This window comes from Toxotes jaculatrix, chromosome 7, assembly GCF_017976425.1.
Source record: "Toxotes jaculatrix isolate fToxJac2 chromosome 7, fToxJac2.pri, whole genome shotgun sequence".
Taxonomy (NCBI): domain Eukaryota; kingdom Metazoa; phylum Chordata; class Actinopteri; family Toxotidae; genus Toxotes; species Toxotes jaculatrix.
In genome coordinates, this window is record NC_054400.1 from 9748793 (window position 1) to 9770966 (window position 22174).

Consider the following 22174-nt stretch of genomic DNA (forward strand, 5'->3'; position numbering starts at 1 on the left):
CTGGTGCTTCAATCCCTTGGCCACACTGCTTCTTTACTTCTTCCCTCTGGATGAGTCAGATCACTTTGAAAATCTTAAGTTAAAAAAGATCTGATCAAATTATACACATTGTCAAAAAATATAGCTTCACAGTAATTTTTTGCTTTGACCGCTGCTTGGTGAAAAATTGTTGTATGTTTCACAGCGGTTGTAATATGTGTTGCATGCCATGTCTCTTAAATTAATAAAATCAATATTTTAAAGTACTTTGCAAAATTCAGGATAGGCAGAGCATTCAATTTGGTCATGATTTTTTCTGGTTTGCATTTGACATTTCAGCCTTTGGCAGTGTTTTATCATGCTTTATTTGTGTATCACAGCAGTAAAATCCAGAGGCATGTCCAATTCAATCTGAGGGCAAACTAATCTCATCTCTCCACTTAATGCGGTTCTGGGAAAATGCAGAAGCTGGGGGATAACTCTCAATTCCTCAAGGTTTGCCTCATAATGAAAGCCTTTCGCAAATTACTTAAGTTTAGATTTCTGCCATTCACAGCGTCTCTTCTTTATGTTGCCAAGCAATCCAGTGGATTTTTTTTTTTACTCATTCTTCATATTTAATTCTTCATTGTTCAAAATAGGATGCAAGTCATAGCTATGCTTTCTCCATGCATTTCGTGCTGTCTTTTTCTTTCTTTGACCTAGTGTTGACAGCATGGATGACATACTGTAAGCAGCAGTACTTCTTCAGCACAGTGAATATTTCTCCTATGCTTAAAGTTACATTCTGTGATAAAACATGAGGCAGGAACATGTGGGGATTCCAGGCAAAACTGCTTTACTGTAGAAAAGAGGACACCTCTATTAGATTTGACTGGAATTTTAATATGATTGAGCTTGATAGATTTTATTTGGTCCAACGCTCTCAGCTTGACCTTTTGCAACCTCAGTTTGTTTAGTTCAGCCCCAGGATCTACATACTTGAGGAACCATCTCAATATTTACACATCAGCCAACTACTGTCTGAGCCAACATACTGTGGCTAAGGGGGTCATTGATAATGGCCCCAACCTGACATAGTTTTGCTCTGCGTACCAACCATGAATGTTTGCATTGTGAAGATAAATTGTTATGTACACTTATACAGAGCAGTTTGCGTTAGCAGATAGTTATCCCTTGTGAAAGTTGTGTTGACAGTGTTTTTGGATACAAATATCCCAAAGTTCATATTTCCCTTACAAGGGTTTTGTTTGGTGTCTGTTTAGGATGTGTACAGGTATACTGCAGGAATTTTGAACAAATAACTGTAATTGGTTGGAAAAAAAAAAGCTAGCTGAGACTCGAAGCCACAGTATCACAGTAACAACTGACCTATTCAGGCATCCATGACCTAGTCGGGCCAAGCCTAAGCCTGTCTGTCTTACAGATGTTCAGGTAACTTCTACACTGTACATTTGGCTATTTAAAATAAATATAGTTTCAGTCTTTCTCCCTTCCTCCCTCACTTTTTTCCTTCTCCCCCCCAAAGCTTCCCCTCCCACTAACTGATGTGGAGTTAGGTTTCAGTGTGGGTCCTGTCAGTCTTAGACAAATACAGTCTTGTGATAACCTTGACACACAGTGCGGACAACCCAGTCAGCTCTCTGCTTGAGCAGCGCAGCCTTGCCTGTGTAAATTTGTTTGGAATTGTCAAAACGCTGGGAATTTTAATGTAACAGCTTCCCTGAATGTCACAGGACTTAGAAAGTGTAGAATTCATTTAAGAACTGTTAACAGGATCCAGCTGGCTCTCCTCATGTGGAGCAGTGTGAAGGATCGATTTCCTCCGTCACAGTTTATACAAACGTGCTTCCGTACTGTATACATTTTACTGCCAGAGAACCTGAATTGTGTGTCCACTGCCATTTGGACTGATATGAAGAATTTAAGTTGTTTTTTTTTTTTTTTAAACTCAGTACAAACACAGACCTAGAATAGCACCGATCTCTGTGAAGTCAGAATATTTTCTTATTTAAATTCTCATTTCAGTAGCTGAGCCCTATAAGGTCTTAATAGCCTGGAATGTGTGCATTTGTCCCACTGATTTTTTTTTCTTTCTGCTCCCCTTTCATATGTCTGCCTGAACGATTTCCATTGTGTCTCAGTGTGTTTATACATGCCGAAATGCAACGTGTCTGTGTGTTACAGTGTGTGTTCTCCGAGAGGAATTTATGTTATTTGCTGTTAACACAGCTCATAATGGAGCATTGAAATCAGAACCCCTCCAGGCCTGGGCAAATGGCGTGCTTCCCCTGCCACAAATGATTACACCCTTGTGCCCCCAGGGCCAAACGACCCCGTTCTGACAAGAGGAAAGAATGCGATTGATCCAGACTCACCCCAAAATAATCAAATCAATTCATTTTGTCCTCTTTCAGCTGTAACTCTGTGCCAGTCTTTTGAAGTATTCAGCTGAAAGACTCAAGGAAAAAGTGCCTTAATCTTCTGAAAAACGGATCCTTTTTGCTCGGCAGTGCCGCATATGTCAGTGCATGTGTCACAGAAAAGCCCAGCTCCTCATTGAGTCTACTGTTAAATTTAAGGCCTTCTCTGTGGGAGGAATTCTTCTTTCTACACTTCCACAAACACAATGGAACATTATGTATTAATCTACTCAATGCTTTTGAGTGGTGAAATTCAGTGCACTGGTGTCAGCTGTAATTTTCATCTAGAATTATAGCGATGTAGTAACAACATTGTGCTCATTGGACTGGGCAGACATGGAGATGCAGAAACACAAGCACACATAAACATGCCAAACTCTCACAAATTCACCAAATTTTAATACAGTAACATTTTTACAGTTTTTTTTTTTTTTTTTTTGCCAAACCACAAAAATGAAGACAAGTGTCCAGTTACGGGGGCAAGGATCCAGCTGTAAGATTTACTGATCCGTGCAGAAACACACTGTACTGCCAAGCACTACACAGTGTAACTCATTGCACTCCTTATCTTGACACTGTTCTCTTATGTCTCCTATATGTCTTAAGTTGCTTTTTTCTATAATGTGCCTTCCAGGCCACTCTCTGCTCTGCTGATGTATAACTTTGGGGATTTTGATCATATTCAGCCTCAGTGGAATGTTTTCTTTAGAAACGTTTTCACAGCTTTCTCATGTGTTCCTCTTTTCCTCTCATCCTCTTTCTTCCCCTGTCCATTCGCTCTTTTCTCTCTCTATCCTTCTTTCCTTTCCCTCATCTTTTTCACTTCCCCCTTCTCTTTTCTTCTCATCTACTTTCTTTTTTCCCCCTGCTTCTTTTCCACTACTTCATTAGAGTGAAAACAAATGGGCAGCCCAGGTTGTGAAACAGAGATGGAAGCAAACTCACGTAGTCAGCATGAAGCCGGACTAGGAAAATAATGATACTGACTGCTACCGGCCCCTTCAGGGACAACTGGTGGAGGGAGAGTAAGAGTTATCATTGTAATGGGGGATCTGAGGGAGGAAAACAAAAAAATAAAATGAGGGGTGGCCTTGGGGGGAAATGAAAAAATGATTTAACAAATGACAGAAACCAAGAGAAAATTAAAGTAAAATTAAATAAAAGGAAACAATAAAGTCAAAGCCCGCGATTCCCTTCACAAATGGCCCCAAAAAAGTGTTTTGTGTAAGCAGTTTTGAAGTGTGCTCCCATTACCTGTACTGAGGTGGAGCGCCATTTGGGGAACAGGTATGAGCACTGCTGCACCCCCAGATAGAGCAACCAGACAGACCTTGTTAAAAGAACAGACATACCAATCAATATGGTCGTTCCACTGGTGCATCCAGCTGCTGGGGACTATACACAGATAGTCACGGCACAGCAATTTGCAGACATAAACAAGGGCCTAATTGTTCAGGGCCTGGAGGTTTGGAGTGAGGAAAACAAAGATGAAGTATGGTGAGGAGTTAGGAGGCATTTTAACTCTCGTTTAGGAAATGAGAGTTTGGGAGTTCAGCAAAACTTTCTTTGATGAGCATTGTTAGTGTGAACGGCAGGGATCCTGAGTTTAAAGACTTCTAAAGCGAAAGGGAATTAGGAGAAAGATACTGCATGCACACCATCAAGTGCAAGATAGGTAAGTTCTCTGGTTCCTATTTGCCAGGCTTTGGTAAGACTTGAATGTTCAAAGTAGTTTGAAAGAGTCATTTGCCATTTGTGATTTTCAGTGTAATCTTGGAGGCTCATCCCGCGCAGAAGAGCGGTATTGATTGGCGGTCTTAACTGAAGCCGCCTCCTGATCATCCCTTCATCTTGTTTCTAAAGGGCAGGAGCAAGGGACAGTGAAGGAGAGAAGGTGGAATAAAGTGAGACACCGACAGAGTTCACTGGATATCTGAAGGGAATCTCAGAATTGCCCTTCAACAAAAATCTACCAGATACACACATGTAACCTGACCTCACCTGGCTCACATACTCTCATACACACTCAGACTTGTTTTTTTTTCTTTTTTTTTTTTTTTTGGCCTGGTCTCCACCTTGTCCTCACTTTATTTTTACCCCTCTTCCCTCTTTTTGTTTCTCAGTTCCTCCCTCCCTTACCCTCCTCAGAGCAAGGACAGCCAAGGTTGTTTGAATTTTTGGATGCTGCTCACATCTTTTGTTCATTCAATTAGTTCATTCAAGTTGCCCCCCTGTCTTTTAGCCTCCCCCCTTTATCTCCCCCTCCTCCTCTTCCTCCCTCATCCAGTGCTGTTTACTCATCACAACGGAGGTCAACATAATCTCATGGAGTCATGGGCAGACAGTAGACAAGGCTCAGTGTGGCCTGGATACTCAGACTTGCCAATCCTGATATGTTTTTGGGCAATAACAAACGTTTGGCTCAATACGTTTTTCCTACTCCCAGACACTGAGAGGGATAGCAGGTGGTCCCAACCCATTTTTAGCCTGTGGGCACAGTGTCTGACTGTGTTGTGATGAATTAGCTATTTAATGCCAATGACAATGTAGCTCCCCTCACTGAATGCTAGGTCTGTACAAATTTAATACATCCAGACGAGCTTGGGAAATTTTTTTTGGGGGGATCGATTAAGTCTCTGATTGATGTCCAGCTTTGTAATTGATCGGAAACAGAGTAGCCAGTGGATGTAAAAGCTTTGAATAAGTTTATCTCTCATGCAGAGGAAAAGTGACCTGTGGCTGCTCAGTTAACATTTGAGAAAAAAGAACAATTTTTACCCATGAGTTAAAATTCTGGGGGAAAAAAAAAAAAAACATAATTATTTATCATGCTGTCAAGATTTGTGCTTGTACTGACAGTGAATAGAACAAAAGGCTGAAATTTGTGTACACAGTTTTTTCGTTGACCTTTTAAAGAGTTTGGCATTAATTGCTGTGCTCTCATTTAATTTTTCAGAATTAACCCATAATTCAGACTAATCACTCTACAGTAGGTGGTGTCCACACGTTGGGCTTACCGATGAGATCACTGAGTGCTGCTCACTGCCTTTTTTGTAACTGAAACCAGTCCACAAATCTAAACCATGCTCTCCTTGCTCTAAGGAGTCACTATGAATTTTGTATCAGTGTGTTCTTTGAAAGGACAGGGTCAAGTTGTCCTTGTTCTTTGTTTATTCTGAAGAACAGGGGACTCACGCGAGGCAAAGAAATTAAACACAGTAGCTCTGTTGTGATTACCTTTAAGAAATTCTGCTTGTGTCTGACCTCCAGTAAGCTGCTCTGGAATTCGTTCCTACAGTTTCTAAAGGTGTGTGTGTGTGTGTGTGTGTGTGTGTGTGTGTGTGTGTGTGTGTGTGTGTGTGTGTGCGCGCGCACCCATCCTCCTACGCTGTACATTTTGCCACTTGAAGATGGAGGGGTGGTCTTGGTTTACAGTGCATTCAACAGGCCTGTTATTATCTTATTTTACTTCCAGTGACAACAGTATGTGACCCCAACCCCTGTGATAAGAAGATGAACTCATCCTCTTCTCTGCTTCTCTCTTTGTGCCTTTCTATCATCACATCTCTGTATCTTCCTTTTTCCTTTTTCATCACCAAATGTTGTAAAATTACAATTTTGATGGCAATGAAATTGTATCAGATTATATCTTAATTTGCTGTTAATACATTTTCATGTCTACTATTCAATTACTTTCAATCTGTATGGTAATGGAGTCTAGAGTAGAGGTCTTTGTGTGTCAGAAGTTCTGGGCTCAGTCCAAAATGCACCCATGGAAAACCCACCTCAACCCACCAAACATAAAATTAACTTAAAAAAGAAAATGAATAAGAACAGAAGGGAGACCTGGTCTAAAAGAGACTCTACAGTCCAAAATACACACATGGCTTAATTAGACCCAATCCAACTTGCAGTCGACCTGAACAAACCACTTCACAGTTCACTCTCTGTCTTGCCTCAAAAAACCACAGTTTTTCCAGCAATAATTATGGTGAACCACCTGATCAAAGCTAACAGCGAGTTATCTTGGATCCATTAGGTATATTGTCATATGGATCCAAGACCCACGGCAACAGAAAAATATCTTACCTGGATCTGATTAGACTGAATGTACTGTAATTTGGGCCTAGACTGGATTGGGTCCCTGGTCTTGGCTAGTAGTAACCAAGTGGACACATGAGGACCAGTAGGCCATCATATCCTTTATTTTATGGGATATTATCTTGTGTATGATGTATAGAGTAAATTGCATAAATAAATATATGATATGATCATAAAACTTATTATATGTTGTTTTTAAGACAAATGTTAGTTATGGTTGCTCCCAGATTTTGGAGATTTTGTTTCTTTTTTTCCAGATATTTAAAGCATCTTCTCATGTGATGCTTTTACCTTTGTATCAATTAATTTAAAGGCTTAAAAAAAGAAAGAAAAGGAATATTGTGAGCCCAATTGCTACAAGAACGCCAAACTCATCACAACTCTAAGGCTTGTTAGTTCTCTGTGTCACCACAACACCTCCCATCTGAATTAGCTTTATTTTAGTTCTACCCAATGAGATGTAGCTGTGATAGTGGTTTACCGTGTTTTCTTTTCTAAGACTAACAAATAAATTGTGCAAAGCCTCTTGAGTTATGGAATGTTTTCCTCCAGTCTGCGGAGATAAGAAGGCTGGTGTAGAAAGAGGGATTGGACTGAGCCTTGTACACATTCCTTTAGTTACCTTTGTCACGCGTGATGGAGTGTAGGGTTTACAAACCTGGCCTCCAGAACCTCTTTCTCTGACCCTGTTCAGTTGAGCCCCTGCTCCTCGGTGTGTATATACGTGTGAGAGAGAGAGAGTCTGTGTGTGTGTATGCACTGAGACCCTTCTTCTCAGTTCTGCTGCTGTCTGATATTGTGCAGGGATGAGGTTGTGTGAGTGGGACCAGACCTTAGTTGTCGCAAGCGGTGCCTGACCTGTTTTTTTAAAAACACATTCAGAGCCATGCTCGGCAGATTTCTGTGAGGGTCGCTTGCCTTTCTGAGACAAAATCAAAATGTTTGAGCTCAGGCTTTCCTTGGTAAAGAGGGGCCTGTTCCTTAAGCTTCCAAGGCAGTGCATCGATAGTTCATTTATAAATACAGAATTCTTCAGAATATGTTTGTGGCAACATCTCTTTACTTCTAAAATCCTCTTTTTTACTGTCTTCCCTCTTTACCATCCATTCCTCTTGCCCTCCTTCCTCTCCTTCTTATCAGAGAAGGAGAGGAAGGAGGAAAACTCTCTCTCAATTGTCCAGTCACTCTTTTAGAAACTTTACAACTGGGGCTTTTCCTCTGAGCAGTTTAAAGAAGACCATAAATCTGGTCTGTTTAAATCCAGACTTGCTTAAGTTGCCTTTTACTAAGACCTGATTCACTGCATTCTTCTGCTGCCTAAACAGGCTTTTTAAACATTTACCCCAAATGTATTTACTGGTTGACTGATACACTGTCTACATGGGAGCAGACAGGGAACGGGGGGTATTTGTCTCTCTTTATGGGCCTGGGACTAGCAATGGCTGCCACATGGCCAAAGAAAATGAGAGGAGGAAGAAAAAAGAACCCTGCAGACCTGTCCTGAATTTAATGAAAACACTAAGGAAATATAAAGAAATAGAACCATTTTTCTGGGGAAAAAAAACCCAGCACTTTTAGTTATATAGAAAGGACCACTGAACATGTCTCTGTTTTCTGATATTTGCATGCACTTTCATTTAAATTCAGTTCTGCAGTTGAATATCAACAGTCAGTGCTTTATTGCTTTTTTTGTTCAGGGTCATTGTTGCTACGTACAATTCAGCACTCAGTGGGTTTTGATATATTCAGAAGGAGCGGAGGCCATATTTCTTTAGTCTTCTATTTCCTAAACACTCTCCATCTCTCTTTATTCCATTTCCCTCCCCTGATTGCAAGGAGCACTCAGAGGGTGTTCTCACCATGCCGGTCTAATATGATATGCATCTTCGTGTTTGTGTATCTGATTATCGATTTACGACCCCGCTCTTCTTTTTCCCACTGAGAATGTGAACTGCTATGGCATTACTCATCTTTACGACATGTTTTACTGTGCTGCTTACCGGGGAAGACCCAGCATTTGCGGTAAAAGTACATTTTACGTAGTGATAGAGTGCATTTGCATCAGAGGATTAGTCTTAAAAAAAGGGCTCACTGTTAAGAAAGAGAGCACATAAGAGCACTCCAAGAGAGTGCAGAGGTCACCTCAGGGACTTGCTGTCACTTACCTTCAGCCATCACATATAAAAATAAAGGAGCAGTTGTCAACAGGCCCTCGCACACACAACCCTATAAACTATTCATGTTTACTGTACAGCATGTTCAAATAAAAGGTGCTTTTTGCTGAACAGCATATCAGACATACATCTTTTTTGTTTTGCCCTCATTCCTCTCTCGCCCTCTTGTAAACCCTGACAACGGCACATTACCCGTCAGCATGCATTACACCGCACTTAGATCTACAGGACAGCATCTTTGAAGTTAAAATGGGGGAAAATATCATAAGTATAGGCCTTGGTCCAGATAGCTGTGGCTGCGCTCCCAGATGCTTCTCAAAGATTAGAATCATCAGTGGGTAGCGATCTGCTCTATCATATGGCTCTTCTACAGACTTGGCTCAGGTTTGGGAGGAGGGGTTGTACAGTACAGTAAACTGGATCAGGAATGTATGGGGTAAAAGAAAAGAAAAAACTTCCTACCAGAGCCATATGTCTAAAGCTCCATTCCAGTCACCAGAACCCCCAGTGCTCTCTGATAACATTTTTAAGCTTTTGTTGCTTGGCAACAAAATATTGTTAAGTGCAGTTTTGCCCGGCGACAAAATTTCAGCTGAAACAGCTGAGTCATTGGTTTGAATAAGTCAGAGGCACAACTGTTGAAACCAGAGGACTCCCTTCTCTGCCAGCAAGTTACCCACAGCATTTGGTCTGACCTTCGTGTACAACATCAGCTCTGAGCCGCAAATACCAAGCAGGTGTGGTGATGTCATCACATCTCATTCAACATACCACAGAGCCACGCAAAGGGCACACAGCCTTGTTCTGGAAAGAGGATTCTAGCTGTGAACTCTGGGAACTGACTAGGAGACGGTTTCTTTCACAGGGAGTTGTTGTTCTTAGGTCAGAAAAGACATACAGTAATTCTGGTTGTCAGGCAAGTGCAGCGGAGGAGAGTTAATGGATGCTATGATGTATAAATAACAAGATTTTCTACCCACTGGCAGTAAGTTGTTTCAAAGACGCCAGTTAATTAGAATAAATCGCAGACCAGGTACCAGGAGTTTCTGTGCTGTGTTGTAACCATTTAAAATGTAAACAAGGTCATATTTGGTTGATAGTAGAATCATTTTCTTCTTCAGTCCTGTTTGGGTTTTGCCTCTGCCATAATAACATGTTTAGATTCCAATTATTTGATGCCAGCAAACTTAAAGAAAAACATAAAAACCTTTTTTTTTTTCTGTGCATACAGTATTGTCAACAAGAGCAGCAGAGGTCAGCTTTTCATGATTTCCTTCAAAGTGATCTAACTTAAAAATGTAGCGATGCTGCAACCAGTAATTAGGAAATGATTCAGCATTTTGATTGGGAGCCATTTTGTGTGTGCCGTGTTTGCTCAGCAAGTGGAGCCGCACTAAATTAGCATTAATGAATGTTATGGCCTCCCATCAGTTTGACAGGTCTATTCTTTAGATCTGTTTTAATTGTAATTAAGCCCTGATTAACGAGCTGGGGGATGTTTCATTCTCTTTTCAAGAATATAGTATAATATGTTATGAAGGCAATCAGGGGTTTGTCATTTTAGCTGCTAATGAGGCTCAGCCATATGTCATAACAAACTTAGCTCCTCTCTGTAGTAGCAGTTTTTGGAGGCCTCAGTTAAGCTTCTTTTCTATGCCTGCTTTGCTCCTCTGTGAATGCAACCTGTGGCTATCTTTGTAGGCAAGCCACAGGTGTTTTTCTGGGGAAAAAAACAGGTGTGGGGTCGCCCCTGAGGCTTAGACCCCAAGATGCTGATCATGAAACGCGGCATACCTGGTTCAGATCGAGCCAGGCCGTTTTGTTCCAGCTCTTTCTCCTTTCGCTTCCTGTCATCTCTGCGCTACTGCTACCTAATCAAAACATTAAATGTCTCCAAAAAATAATTAAAAAAAAAAAAAAAAAAAAAAAAAGCTAGGTGTGAGGGTGATCCAACATCACATAAAAGCTAATGATCACTCTTTGGAGCCAGTTGCTAAATTTGTTGAAAAGGATCCAAGAGTTGACAGACCAGACAGTCAATGAAAAGTTCTCAAATTATGAATCAAGTCAGTAGTAAGGTCAGACACCCGTTTCAAATCCCATAGGAGGGAAAGAAGAGACTGTATTAATCCTTGTAACTGACAACCATAGTTTATTATTCAAATTAACTTGATTTGTTCCTTTTGCCGGGATTTATTTTTGTTTTTTCATGAGGGTGAATATAAAAAAACTAATGTGCATTAACCATAAAAATAACATAAGATGCAGCCATATTACAAACAACAAAAATGCCCATTTGTTAGTTGCAGCAGCTTGTCAAAATCTCATGTTATACGTCAAGTTTCCATCCAAATATAATGTAAACGAATGCACGTTCGTTTCCTTCCACTTCTGCTATGTGAATGTTAGGAGTTGGGTCATTGGTGGTGCTGGTTCTCAGTGGGGTGCCATGAAACCACTGCAGAAATGGATTTGGTTTTTGTGGTTTTTGCCTGCCGCTATTATTTCTCTCTTCAGTGGAAGCCTGAATCACATGCTTCACGTACAAAGTCTTTTTCCATTGCACTTTGTCACATGTTTTTATCGACCCGCCAACTTTTCCACCTCAACCAAGCGATTTTCCTGAATTTCCAGCGTTTCTACGCAGGTTTATTTTTTTTTATGCAGTTGAAAATGCACATAAAAACAGGTGGATGGAAACGCATGTACTGTACCCATAAAAAGTGTCCCAATGGCCCAGCCAGGGATTCTCATGAAATTCATGTAGAAAAAGGCGGAGAAATTCAGAACGCTGCAGGAATTCTTTGATTGCTATTGTCTCTTTAGTTCGCAGTGTGAATAAACCTTCAGGGTAAAATCTCCAGAAGGTCTGCTGTTTCATGCCATTATAGTCAACGTTACTGCTTCACTTCATTTTGATCTTTTCAGTAGGAGAGGGAATGGGATGGCTTGGTTTGTAAAACTGTCTGGCAGTTGGAATGCTCACATTATCTCAAACTGATAATATGAATTCTTTAAGGAAATATCCTGGAACACTGTTTTAATAATGCATCAGCTTTACTAATGAATCTTTGATCACAGCACTGAAAGTGTTGCTGGAATTTTCTCATTTCCATTCTTATCCTCTGATTTAATGCATCTTTCCAGCGGGTATGGTGTCAGAGTGTTAGCTCAAATTTAAAAAGCCTTCTGCCATTCTCTGTTGTCTTTCTCTTCAACACTGACTGGAGAGAGAACTGATGCAGGACTGTTTTTTGGTGCTTGTTCTCAGAATTTTCTCGTCCGATCAGAAAAACAAAAAGCAGATGAATATAAGAAAGACTTGACCCTGTGGTTTTGATTTTCTTTTATTTTTTGTCTATATCAATGGTATTCTGAAAGAGCCTGTTAAGCCTCTATGTGTTGGCATCAAGCACTCGAATTCCAGCTCGCTGCCTCTTCCTGGCAAACAGAGGGACCACTAACAGGCTGTTGTTGCTTTTTAGTCCTATTGTATTCACTGGTTCTGTGCAGAGTTTCCATCTTCCTTCCGTGACCCGTGAGGCATCGGTGGCCTGTTCGCTCAAGCACGCTTATTTCTCTCGGATTCTGCTGGTTTTATCCTGACTCTCTTTTTGTCCATCTCTCCATTTGTTTTCTCAATTTCTCTACTTGACAATGAATTGCTGATACCCACCACTTAAAGAAATTGTGTTCAGTGAGGAGAAAGAAGAGAATTACACAGAAAATGACAACCAAAACAGATCATAACCTGAGCAAAAGCCAGGGAACTCTTACCATGCAAGACTTTTCTTCCAGAAAACACAGAAACCAAAGTGCTCTCCGGCAAAGTACTCGGGGAAAACTGTGAAACACTTTGTCACTGCTTTGGCAACAACGGATGACTGTGTGCTCAACATGTTTGTGAGTGTTTATACATCATTTCCCCTGGAAAGTGTCACACTCGCGGGTGGGCGGGGGTTGGTTCTGGGTGGGTTGCGGTTAACCCCTCAAGGTCTCCAGGGTTACTCTGCCTCTGCTCTTTGTCAGATTCTCAGGCTTTCTCGCTTGTGATGGTCTGACAGAGTGTTAGACTGGCAAAGAAGTGCTTCAGAGGCCATTAGCTGCTTGTCTTTCTTAGTCCTCTGAGAACATGAAGCCCTCATTAGCCTGGTGAGCTCAGCTGTCCTCTGATGCTGAACCCATTGCCACAGTCCAGTTGTGTGTGTATGTGTGCATATGAGCATACACTGCATGCTCTTAAGAAATTGCCTAGAGTTCATATTCGTCTGGTACACTGCCATTTTGACAGGGCACTAACAGTTCAATCTGCATTTCTGATTATCTTAATAAGCCATCATGGGGCGATGCAGAGACAGATTTTTAAATGACTCCATTTAAATTAAGTCATTTAAAATCTGTATTTATTAGACTTAAAGCATTATTTCTGTTAAATTTATGTGGTTTTCAGCTGATTGCCTCTCTTTAGAATACCCTGCCCAGGACTCCCTGGAAATTCATTCTGACACTGAGCGAATGATTCTGAAATGAAGAGCTTGATTGGTTGACTTACACAAATCACGATATGCCCAGTGTGTCAACAATGGACCTAATTACTTATATGTAATTGCAATTTTAATTAATGCCCATAAATTAACAGTAGCTACAATAACCAATAACCTCTCAAGTTCCACAGTATCCACAGTTGATAAATTTATGATAATTTGGTCATTATATCAGCAGTTTGTGTCTCTGTGTGTGTGTGTTTTGCAGGTAAACGAGGAGACGGTGGAGAGGCTGGTGGTCCAGTACCCTCACATTGTGTTCAGCACGGTGATGCAGGACTGCAAGAGAACCCTGGAGAGAGCTTATCAAATGGGCTGGAGCCCCAACACATCGAACACTTCATAGTTGCTGCTGAATAACACACGCACACACACACACAGCTACACAGAGGCCCTTTTGGTGTACAGACACACACAATATTTGCAGCTCAGTCATGTTTGCTTCTCATCCACTGTTCAAACATGCATGTGAACATGTAGCTACACACTCACCGACAGAGGTGCAGTCCATCAACTGGTTCATTTGAAGCAAATTTCCCATTTTAAAAACTTAAGTGAAATACGGGCCTCCTGGTGTTTTATAATTAAGTGAGACATTATACACCTACCAATCATAGAGTATAGTCCTCATTATCATTGGCTGTAAGTCACCAACAATATGGTGTACTTTCTTTAACCAGAACCTTGAGTGACTAGTTTGTTTTGGTGCAAAGCAGTACACTTATTTGATTTCTACTATAAGTGAGCGCTACTTGGTCCATAGAGTATTAAGTGTCATACATTTTAAGTCCTCCGTGTCACCTTGGATGGAGAGGAGGGTGCGGTGCATGGTGAGAGTGCGGTCTGGTCTTGAACACGTGAAAAAGATCCAAACAAAAAATTAAATCCATTAAATCAAAGACATTCAGTGATGTTCGGACTAGAATTATTTTAAATGAAAATAGATTAATAAAGGTTTGTTTGCCCCAGCTGGAGCCGGTGTTCCAGTGCATTGTGCCCATGTGAGTCCACTGAGGTTTTTACTTTCTCCAAACTGAACTCAACTGCTGCTGTGAGATCGCACAAGGCAGACCAGAGACTTGGAGATCTGGAGGCAACATCCACACACTTCAAACCAGAAGACAACTGAGCCATCAGCGCTTCAAACCTCACTTTCGGCATTTTGAGAAATCTGTGATTTTTATTTTGTCCAGCTAGATTTTTTTTCTTAGATGTTCAGTACAGTATTAAAGGCATTTGTGGACATTGAAATTGTTGACTAGGCTCCATTTGAAGGACAGAGCTCTTTGTTGTGACTCAATATGCAGATTGTTGTGGTACAGAAGAAAGATTCAGGCCAGAATCAGTCAAAACCCTGGCAAATTTATGGCAAGAAAGCAGCATTCATTATGTTCTAAAAGTGCATGTTTACACTGAGAAGCGTACCTTATTTTTTCAGCTGGATATGGAGTAGTCATGATGTGAAGCTGGGATTGACATCCATATGACTTTGGAACAATGCTGCTTTTATTGCCATACATAGATTTACCGCTGACTGAGCATCACCTTGAGTCTTTACAGAATGAATTAAACAGTGCTTGAAATAGAAGTTGCCTTTACCCAAAGATCCTGGGTCATATTATTAGAATATTAACCACAGCCACCTTGTTAACAGGTAAGAGGAATTGTTGCCTTAAGTGGTTAGTAATTGCCATCCAATTAGTAACCTGTAATTGACCCAGAATTTACTAAAGAGATGTTTATCTGCTCTGCGTTAATCAAATACCCTTATCCCATTATTTGATCTGATATATACATATACATATATATATATATATATACTGTGTAGGATTTACTTAGCCTAATATTGGTTTTGAGCTTATACTTGTAACATTAGCTATGTAGCAATGCAATGAGGGATTTATCTTTCTTAGTGGTATAGGATGTAAACAAAAAACTGGCTTGGGCCTATAACCAGAGCCAGTAGAAATTGGTAGGTGAGAGCTGATCATTTTACATCTATTCTATAGAAACTCATTAGTGTACAGTTAAAAATGCAAATAACCAGGGTATTTTTCTATGGTGTGAACCAGTTCTGGACTCAGCCTCCACACTCTGTCACTCAGATATGAACAATAGCTTTCTGAGCTTAGGGTTTGAGTAGAACTGTAAACTTTCTACAAGCATATAGAGACTTTTAAAAACAATTAAAATAGACAATTAAAAACACATTCATTTTATCCTTGTCAGGATTTGTAGACTTTAAACGATGGAGAGCTTCTCCCTCGGCCTGTTTTTGTTCTGTTTCTGTTCTTTTGTAATCCCCATATGCACTTTCTTCCCTGCTAGATGTTGACACACTTGATTCCTGATTTGTTAAGGCAACCGTAAATGACTGGATTTACATAAAGATGAATAAAACACTACTACTTAAAATTTTTTTTCTCTTTTCCTTTTGTATGTGTGGAATTGAAGCAGGAGAAGATTTTTCAGAATGTGGAAGACTTTTCTGTTCATTTTACATCTTCTGTGGACTGCTTGAACATTTTTTTCCAGCAGAGTTTTCCAGACTTTTTATTACATCAATTACATTTCAACACAAAGAGCATAATAACTATAATGGTTCACACAGTGAAATTTAAATCTAACACAGATTGCATCTGTATTCTCAGGTAAAATGAAAAATAAGGATACCAGCATGTTTTCCATCACAGCCAAAGGCCTTGGAATGCGCAAGTATGACATACCGAAGTCTCTGTATATTGTTAGAAATAAAGATGTTTTCCACAGATTCCAGTGCTTTGATAATGTCTTTTCTATTGAGCACCATGACACAACAATCAACCTGCATTTCCATTAAGGTGCATTTGTTATGTCAAGGTCACAACAACTGTCACTCTCATAGGAGCTTCACATTTGAGACAAAGCAAGGAGACATCAGCTTGCTGCCCAGCAAGACAGCAAAGGCCTCAAAAAGGTAAATAGCTGTCACTCAATATGTCCCCAGTCTTTGACAATATTGTCCCTTTCAAATGCCTGTTTTACTGTTCAACGTGTTTGTGTTGTTTCATGTCTGGAGAACAAATGCGGGAGATAGCATCAAACAGGATGCAAAGGTTGGTTCTTCCCAGATAGATTCTTCTTGTTGTCAACACGGTTTGTCTCAATGGAAAGTGCAACACATATTTAAGTTGTATAATTAAACACCTACAGTATCTACATATTGCTTGTAGATATAACTTAAGAGAACTGTGTTTAATAAATTGTAATTGCATTTTTCACTTTCACTCATCAAACACTGCACAGGGAAGGGACACACCAGCACCTGTGCAATCTCTTACAACCAGCTACTATAACTACTGCCTTTGTGAGCTTCTAATTATAAAGTTTTCCCCCAGAGTGTTTCAGAATTGTGGTGTGTTTTAAGGCTGTAATTTGTGGTATTGCACCACAATGTATTATATTGAAAAGTTTTGGTTGTATTTTTTCCAGTATTGCTCTGGATCAGTCTTACTATTATAAGCTTCACACAGTAGTTCGTCAAAATAATGGGCTGTTGTGTTGGATTGAAATTGAATTGCAATTTCTCAGATGTTCATTTTATTGTAACTGTAACAGTTTGAACAACCCTCAACACAACGTGGGGATAAAAACATCTCCTTGAAAGCTGCTTGAAACCGGGCAGCTGGTAAATGCAACACAACAGTTGAAGAGTTGTGTATCACATTTTTTCTCTGAAATTTTCTGAAAGAGCTGTTTTTTTTTGTTTGTTTGGCTGAAAATGTGTGTGCACAGGAAAAATATGAAAATTGCAGCAGTTCTCTTAAGATTATCTTTCATGTATTTCTTTTTAGGTGTTAGAATGGTTCTGACAGCAGACATTTCAGAAGGAAGAAAATGCCAATGCAAAGGTCGAATATGCAATGACAATTCTTTATTTTCTAACAGCAGCACAGGTAAGACAGTAAACCATAGGTGAAACCTAACCAGCAACAACAGCAGATTTAAAATTGGCGCCCTTTTAGCGTTCTGGTGGGTGTAAGTGGCTGCATACATTCACAGGTGTTCCTGAACATACACTTCTAAACATAAATGACTAATATGAAAATGTGATTATTATATTTAATAAAGAATATTTAAAATAACCTGCCTGCTGTAATCTAAACCCCAAAACAAACACCATAAATATATTTACAGTAAGTATAAGGCAATTTCCAGACTCCCCCCTTTCTTGTCCTGCCACTTGGTCGCGCCCGGAACGCTCTTAACACGGTCCGCTAACCTAGGGGACTCTTTTCAGCGGCGCACTCCGGAGCGAACCTGAGACAGGTAAAGATAAATGTTAACTATCACTTAAACAATGTCTGTTTAGGCACTTGCACTATTTGCACCATCTTTCACACAAATGCTTGAATACAACTTTCACCAAACTGCATCTACGCCGGTGTCCGTCAATTTTGGACAGTCCGCTGCCAACGGAGTCTAACGGACCTCCTCTGCTTTTCAGACGGAGCCAAGTGGCCACCACGGCATCCGACAGAGGCCGACTCCTCAAGCACAACAGTTACAACATGTAAAGAAATATTGTTGTTGTTGTTACATGTTTCATAACTAGAAAGTTTCCATGTGCAAATGTATAATAAAAGTGCCATCTGTTGTTACTGTACATCGTCAAGTTATTCATAAAACAATTAATACCAAACCCACACCGTGTACAATATTTACAAAACCACAACCCGACAGTCACAGGTAACGAAGCCCTTCGTTACATTAGGATTTTGCTTTTATTGGATGGTGACAGTGTAGATACAGGTAGGAAACATGGGAAGAGAGAGAGAGAAGGGAGACATGCAACAAAAAGTCTCAATCAAACTACAGATGTTGCCGTCATGTTGTATGTGTCTTAACTATGAGGCCACCATGACACTTCAGATCATGTGTTCTGTAACTAGTGAACTGTTCATGAGGGGCTTCACCTGATCCTGTGGTGCACCAAAGGCCCCCACTGTTGTAACTTTACCACAGAGACTGTTTTCTGCTTCTCCCCAGCTGATTTCTGGACAAAGTGGTTTTGACTCAGAGGGTAATTTCCTTTGAGACCTGCACAGTTGTCTGTGGTGTCAGCCACACTTTCTATCTCACTCTTCCTCTCCTCTGCATTTGCCTCTGTTCTCACTTCCTCTCTCTTATCAGAGCAGTTTTCTTTCCCACAAGAGTTAAAGCTTTGCCGTCCACGCCCTCATCCACGAACTGTCCATAAGATATAAAAGAGGCAGGTATTCACTAAATGTTGTGTCTCAGGTGTAATTGCATTGGTGTTTTTAGATGGGTTTTTTTCATGCATTTGACACATATTTGCTAATACTGTATTGTATGCTTGCATAATGAAGGTAAAAGAAGAAAAAGTATTACTCAAGGTATTGCTAGTGCAGGTCAAAAGACTGACTTTCAGTGAAGAGATTTTCAATGTTGCTTCTCAAGAAAGAAAAACGCTCCTTTAATAGCTTGAACATCATTGGCCCTGACAAACAGACACATTAATAATTTGGCCTTTGGCTCGGCCTCCCCTGCATGTGTTGAAGGCCTTCTGATTTTAGAATGACAGGGATTTTTTAAAAAATATATATATTTATATTTCTGCTACAGATGAGCTGATCTTCCTGCAGTCTTTTCCCATTTCTTTCTTGGGAAAATTATGCAGCTTGCTGAATTTTACTGCCGCCAATTAGTGCCTTTGCAAATGTGAGTGTATGCCATCGATTCTCCTGCTGATTGAGGTGGATTCCATCAATGGCTCACACTCCTCGGACTTCTGCAATATTCATCAAGGTGGAGGGAGGCGTTCGGCCAGCACTTGGATGAGAAACTGCCCTCTGGAAAGGAAAAGAGAGTGCAGGGAACAGCAGAATAGCAATAGAGAGCAGTAATTAAACTTGGTAAATATTCATGTGGTCATTACATTTTTAATGAGTAGCTGATAAGAATTGACGCTGACCATACAGGACATTTGTCTTGTTGGACCTGCAAGGACGTTAGTCTAGTCTTCCCCAGAAATTAGTGTTTTTCAAGACCTAATCATAGCTGACATTGACGGATGTCCTCAACTGGAAATGTAGAGGCTCCTTTGAACTTCCTCACAAGAATTGATGCACTGCATCTACTCCTGATGAAGGCTGTGTTTTAGAAACATGGCAGTCCACTCTCCTTGAGCATTGGTGTGCTGACAATAGCCAAGTATGTCAGAGGCTGTAATGCATCAGAAAAAGAGCTAGGTGCCTGTGAGTGAATACTACAGGGAGTAACTTGTTGATCCAGCCAGTGGTGGTGCCCATAACAAGGTCTGACAATACTTGAGTGTATCTACTGCAGTAGCCAGTTTCATCCTCAGAGCTTCCCTGAACATGTCATGTCTTGTCTTTTGCAGAACCTTCATTGGTCATCTTTGCCGCAGAGACCTTCCTTGTGGTTAGTGGATCTCCTTTTTCTCACTTGCTCCCACTGAATGACTGTGGTGGGTCCACTCTGCTAAAACTTCCTTTCATCCTATTCACCCTACACTGAATCAACGTTACTCTGGCACCTCCCAGCATTCCCACTGCTTCACCCCTGTCCTCTCCAAACCCAGATTCCTCCTTTCTCCTAGAAATTATATCAGTCATTTGTCTGCATCTGGCTTGAGTGCTCCAAGAGTTTCAATATTCATCAATATATAAAAGAAAAATAATTCCTGTCCATCATCATATACTGTTCTCACCGCACTCCCAGGAGAACACAGAGGTATTTTGCTTGCCTAGCTACCTGTGGTATTCTGCTTGCCTAGTGACTCGTGTTGATTCTGCAGTCGAGAAAGAGCGTAGCGTTGAATAGTGAAGATGTTAATGGGTTGACTTTGTAACTGACACTGCCTTTGAGCTGCAAAAGCAAGCTCAGTGTTGGTATTCGTGACTCCAGAGGAGCCTGTGCAGTTCAGGCCCTAAGGAGACCCATAGAGAACACCAGAGGAGTTTGTTTGAATTACACTGGCTCATTTACTTGTTTTGGACGGTTGTCGGTTAGAGGAGGACAAATTTTCCTCCCAGTCACAGCAACTGGAAATTGAACTTGGACGTGATAGACCCCGGCAGTCCTCGGTTTGATGTATGAAGATTTATGAGTATGAATTCTCCTATAATGGTTTGCCTCTCACCAGGGGCTACTACTAAACCAGCTTTCCAGTCCAACCTCATGAAGATAAAAAGAAATGAGATTTGTTAATCCACTGAATTTTGACATCCTCCCAGTAGGCTCATTCCTGCTGCCCGGGGAAAATATCCACCAATGATTACCCTCAAAAAAGTGAGGTGTGCAGAGTATGGGTGTCGGCAGGGATAATGAAGTCACTGTGATTCCTCCCGTTGCATGGCTCCATGTAGATGTTGTCTCTCTGTCTTTCAAGCTGGAGTTAATTGCGGTGTTTAGGCAGAGCTCAGTCTAGCTTCTAAACGGCAAAGGTTAATTAGCAACAGAAGGATCTCCACATAAGATATGTTGACATTTACATTTCCTTCCTGGCTAAAACGAGAAAGAACCCCATTTGGTGGCTTTGGGATGGGACAGGGGAGAAAAACGATTCCTCTACAAACATCCTCATTTCTATGCAAGGCTTGGCGTTGATATGCAGATTTGGCAGTTGGATGACATTTAAAAGTAGTTAATTGTGCAAATCTTTGTTTTAGACTGGAAAGGTCGTGGATAGTGAGAGTCTTTCATCACAAACTAACCCCCCCCCCCCCCATCAGCACAACTGCAGAGAAGGGGGGGGTTTGTTGGTTTCTCCACTGACCGCCTTATAAAGTCGCCCAATGCTTTTCAAGGTGGTTCATGAATATTTATATGCACAAACTGTTTGGAAAATGAAAATTAATCTGCAGCCCGACGGGAGATGACTCGGCTATCTGTTTTCACCAAAGAATGTAATTCTCCTCATTCAGGACGAGAACGCTCCATTGTTTTGTTTCTCATATTCTTAAATGTCTGGATATCAAATTAAGCATGTTGCCTCTTGATGAGGGACAATTTTGCTTTATTGCAGAGTGTTCTTCTTATTACAGCACAACTCAACAATTCAGAAATGTTTCTCTTATAAGATTGGTTTGTGTTAGACTATCATCACTTAGCTATTGCAATTTTTGGGTAAACTTGTACAGGAAAAACAATCCTTATCTCTGGAAGCAATATGATAATGTTAAATAGATTTATTGCATGTAATATTTTGTCCATATTTTGGATATTACCATCTAACAGGCAACAGTGGTGAGAAAGCACAATGAATTGAAGATACAGCAGGTGCACAGATTGGAAATTTTACACCTGGTTTCACCTGAATAGCACAAATGGATACATAATTGCTCCATTTCATCACTTCCCTTTGCTGGATGACATTAAAGGGAGCTCTTTGAGAAAATGGAATAAGGATGAATACATCCAACTGGGGACTTGAGCAAAGCTCAAATCTGATCATGCGTATTTCTATTTGTCTTTCAGCTGGAAAAAAAAAAAACAGTTCCTTTGATTTAGCTACTATTAGGGTTCCTCCAAGGATGCGCTGGTCTTGTTTGCTTGTTGAAATAACTGTGCACATTTAATCAACGCCTGATTCACCGCGCGCCCTTTGTTTTCTCCTTGAAGCACGATCTCACATACTCCCCGGGGCGGTTTTCATCAATTAAAATAGTCCAGCTCTGCTCTAAAGCTACAGATGGCCAGCGTCAGACCCGACCAGATTTAGGGTCTCCCAGCCAACTGCTCTGACATGTCAGACATGCTGGTATGCCTTGTCACTCCCCACTCCTCCACTGTAACAAAGGTTGGGCCGACTCCCCTCTGGAGCACCAGGCCCAAGTGGCTCGCAGAGACCTGAGGCGTGACGGAGCCCCAGTCTCAAGGCCAAGAGTGCACCCCCAGACCTCCTTTCAAAGCATCCCCTCCTTTCTCT

The 22174-nt window shown here is 40.8% G+C and overlaps 1 protein-coding gene across 1 annotated transcript in view; it reads left to right on the top strand.

Annotated features, from left to right (window-relative positions):
• Positions 1-16032, top strand: part of fbxl17 (F-box and leucine-rich repeat protein 17) — a 199120-nt gene extending 183088 nt beyond the window's left edge. The window contains exon 11 of the mRNA XM_041042901.1: positions 13430-16032. Within this exon, the coding sequence (XP_040898835.1) occupies positions 13430-13567 (138 nt within the window). The 3' untranslated portion in view covers positions 13568-16032. The remainder of the gene's footprint in view (positions 1-13429) is intronic.
• The last annotated feature ends 6142 nt before the right edge of the window (positions 16033-22174 follow it).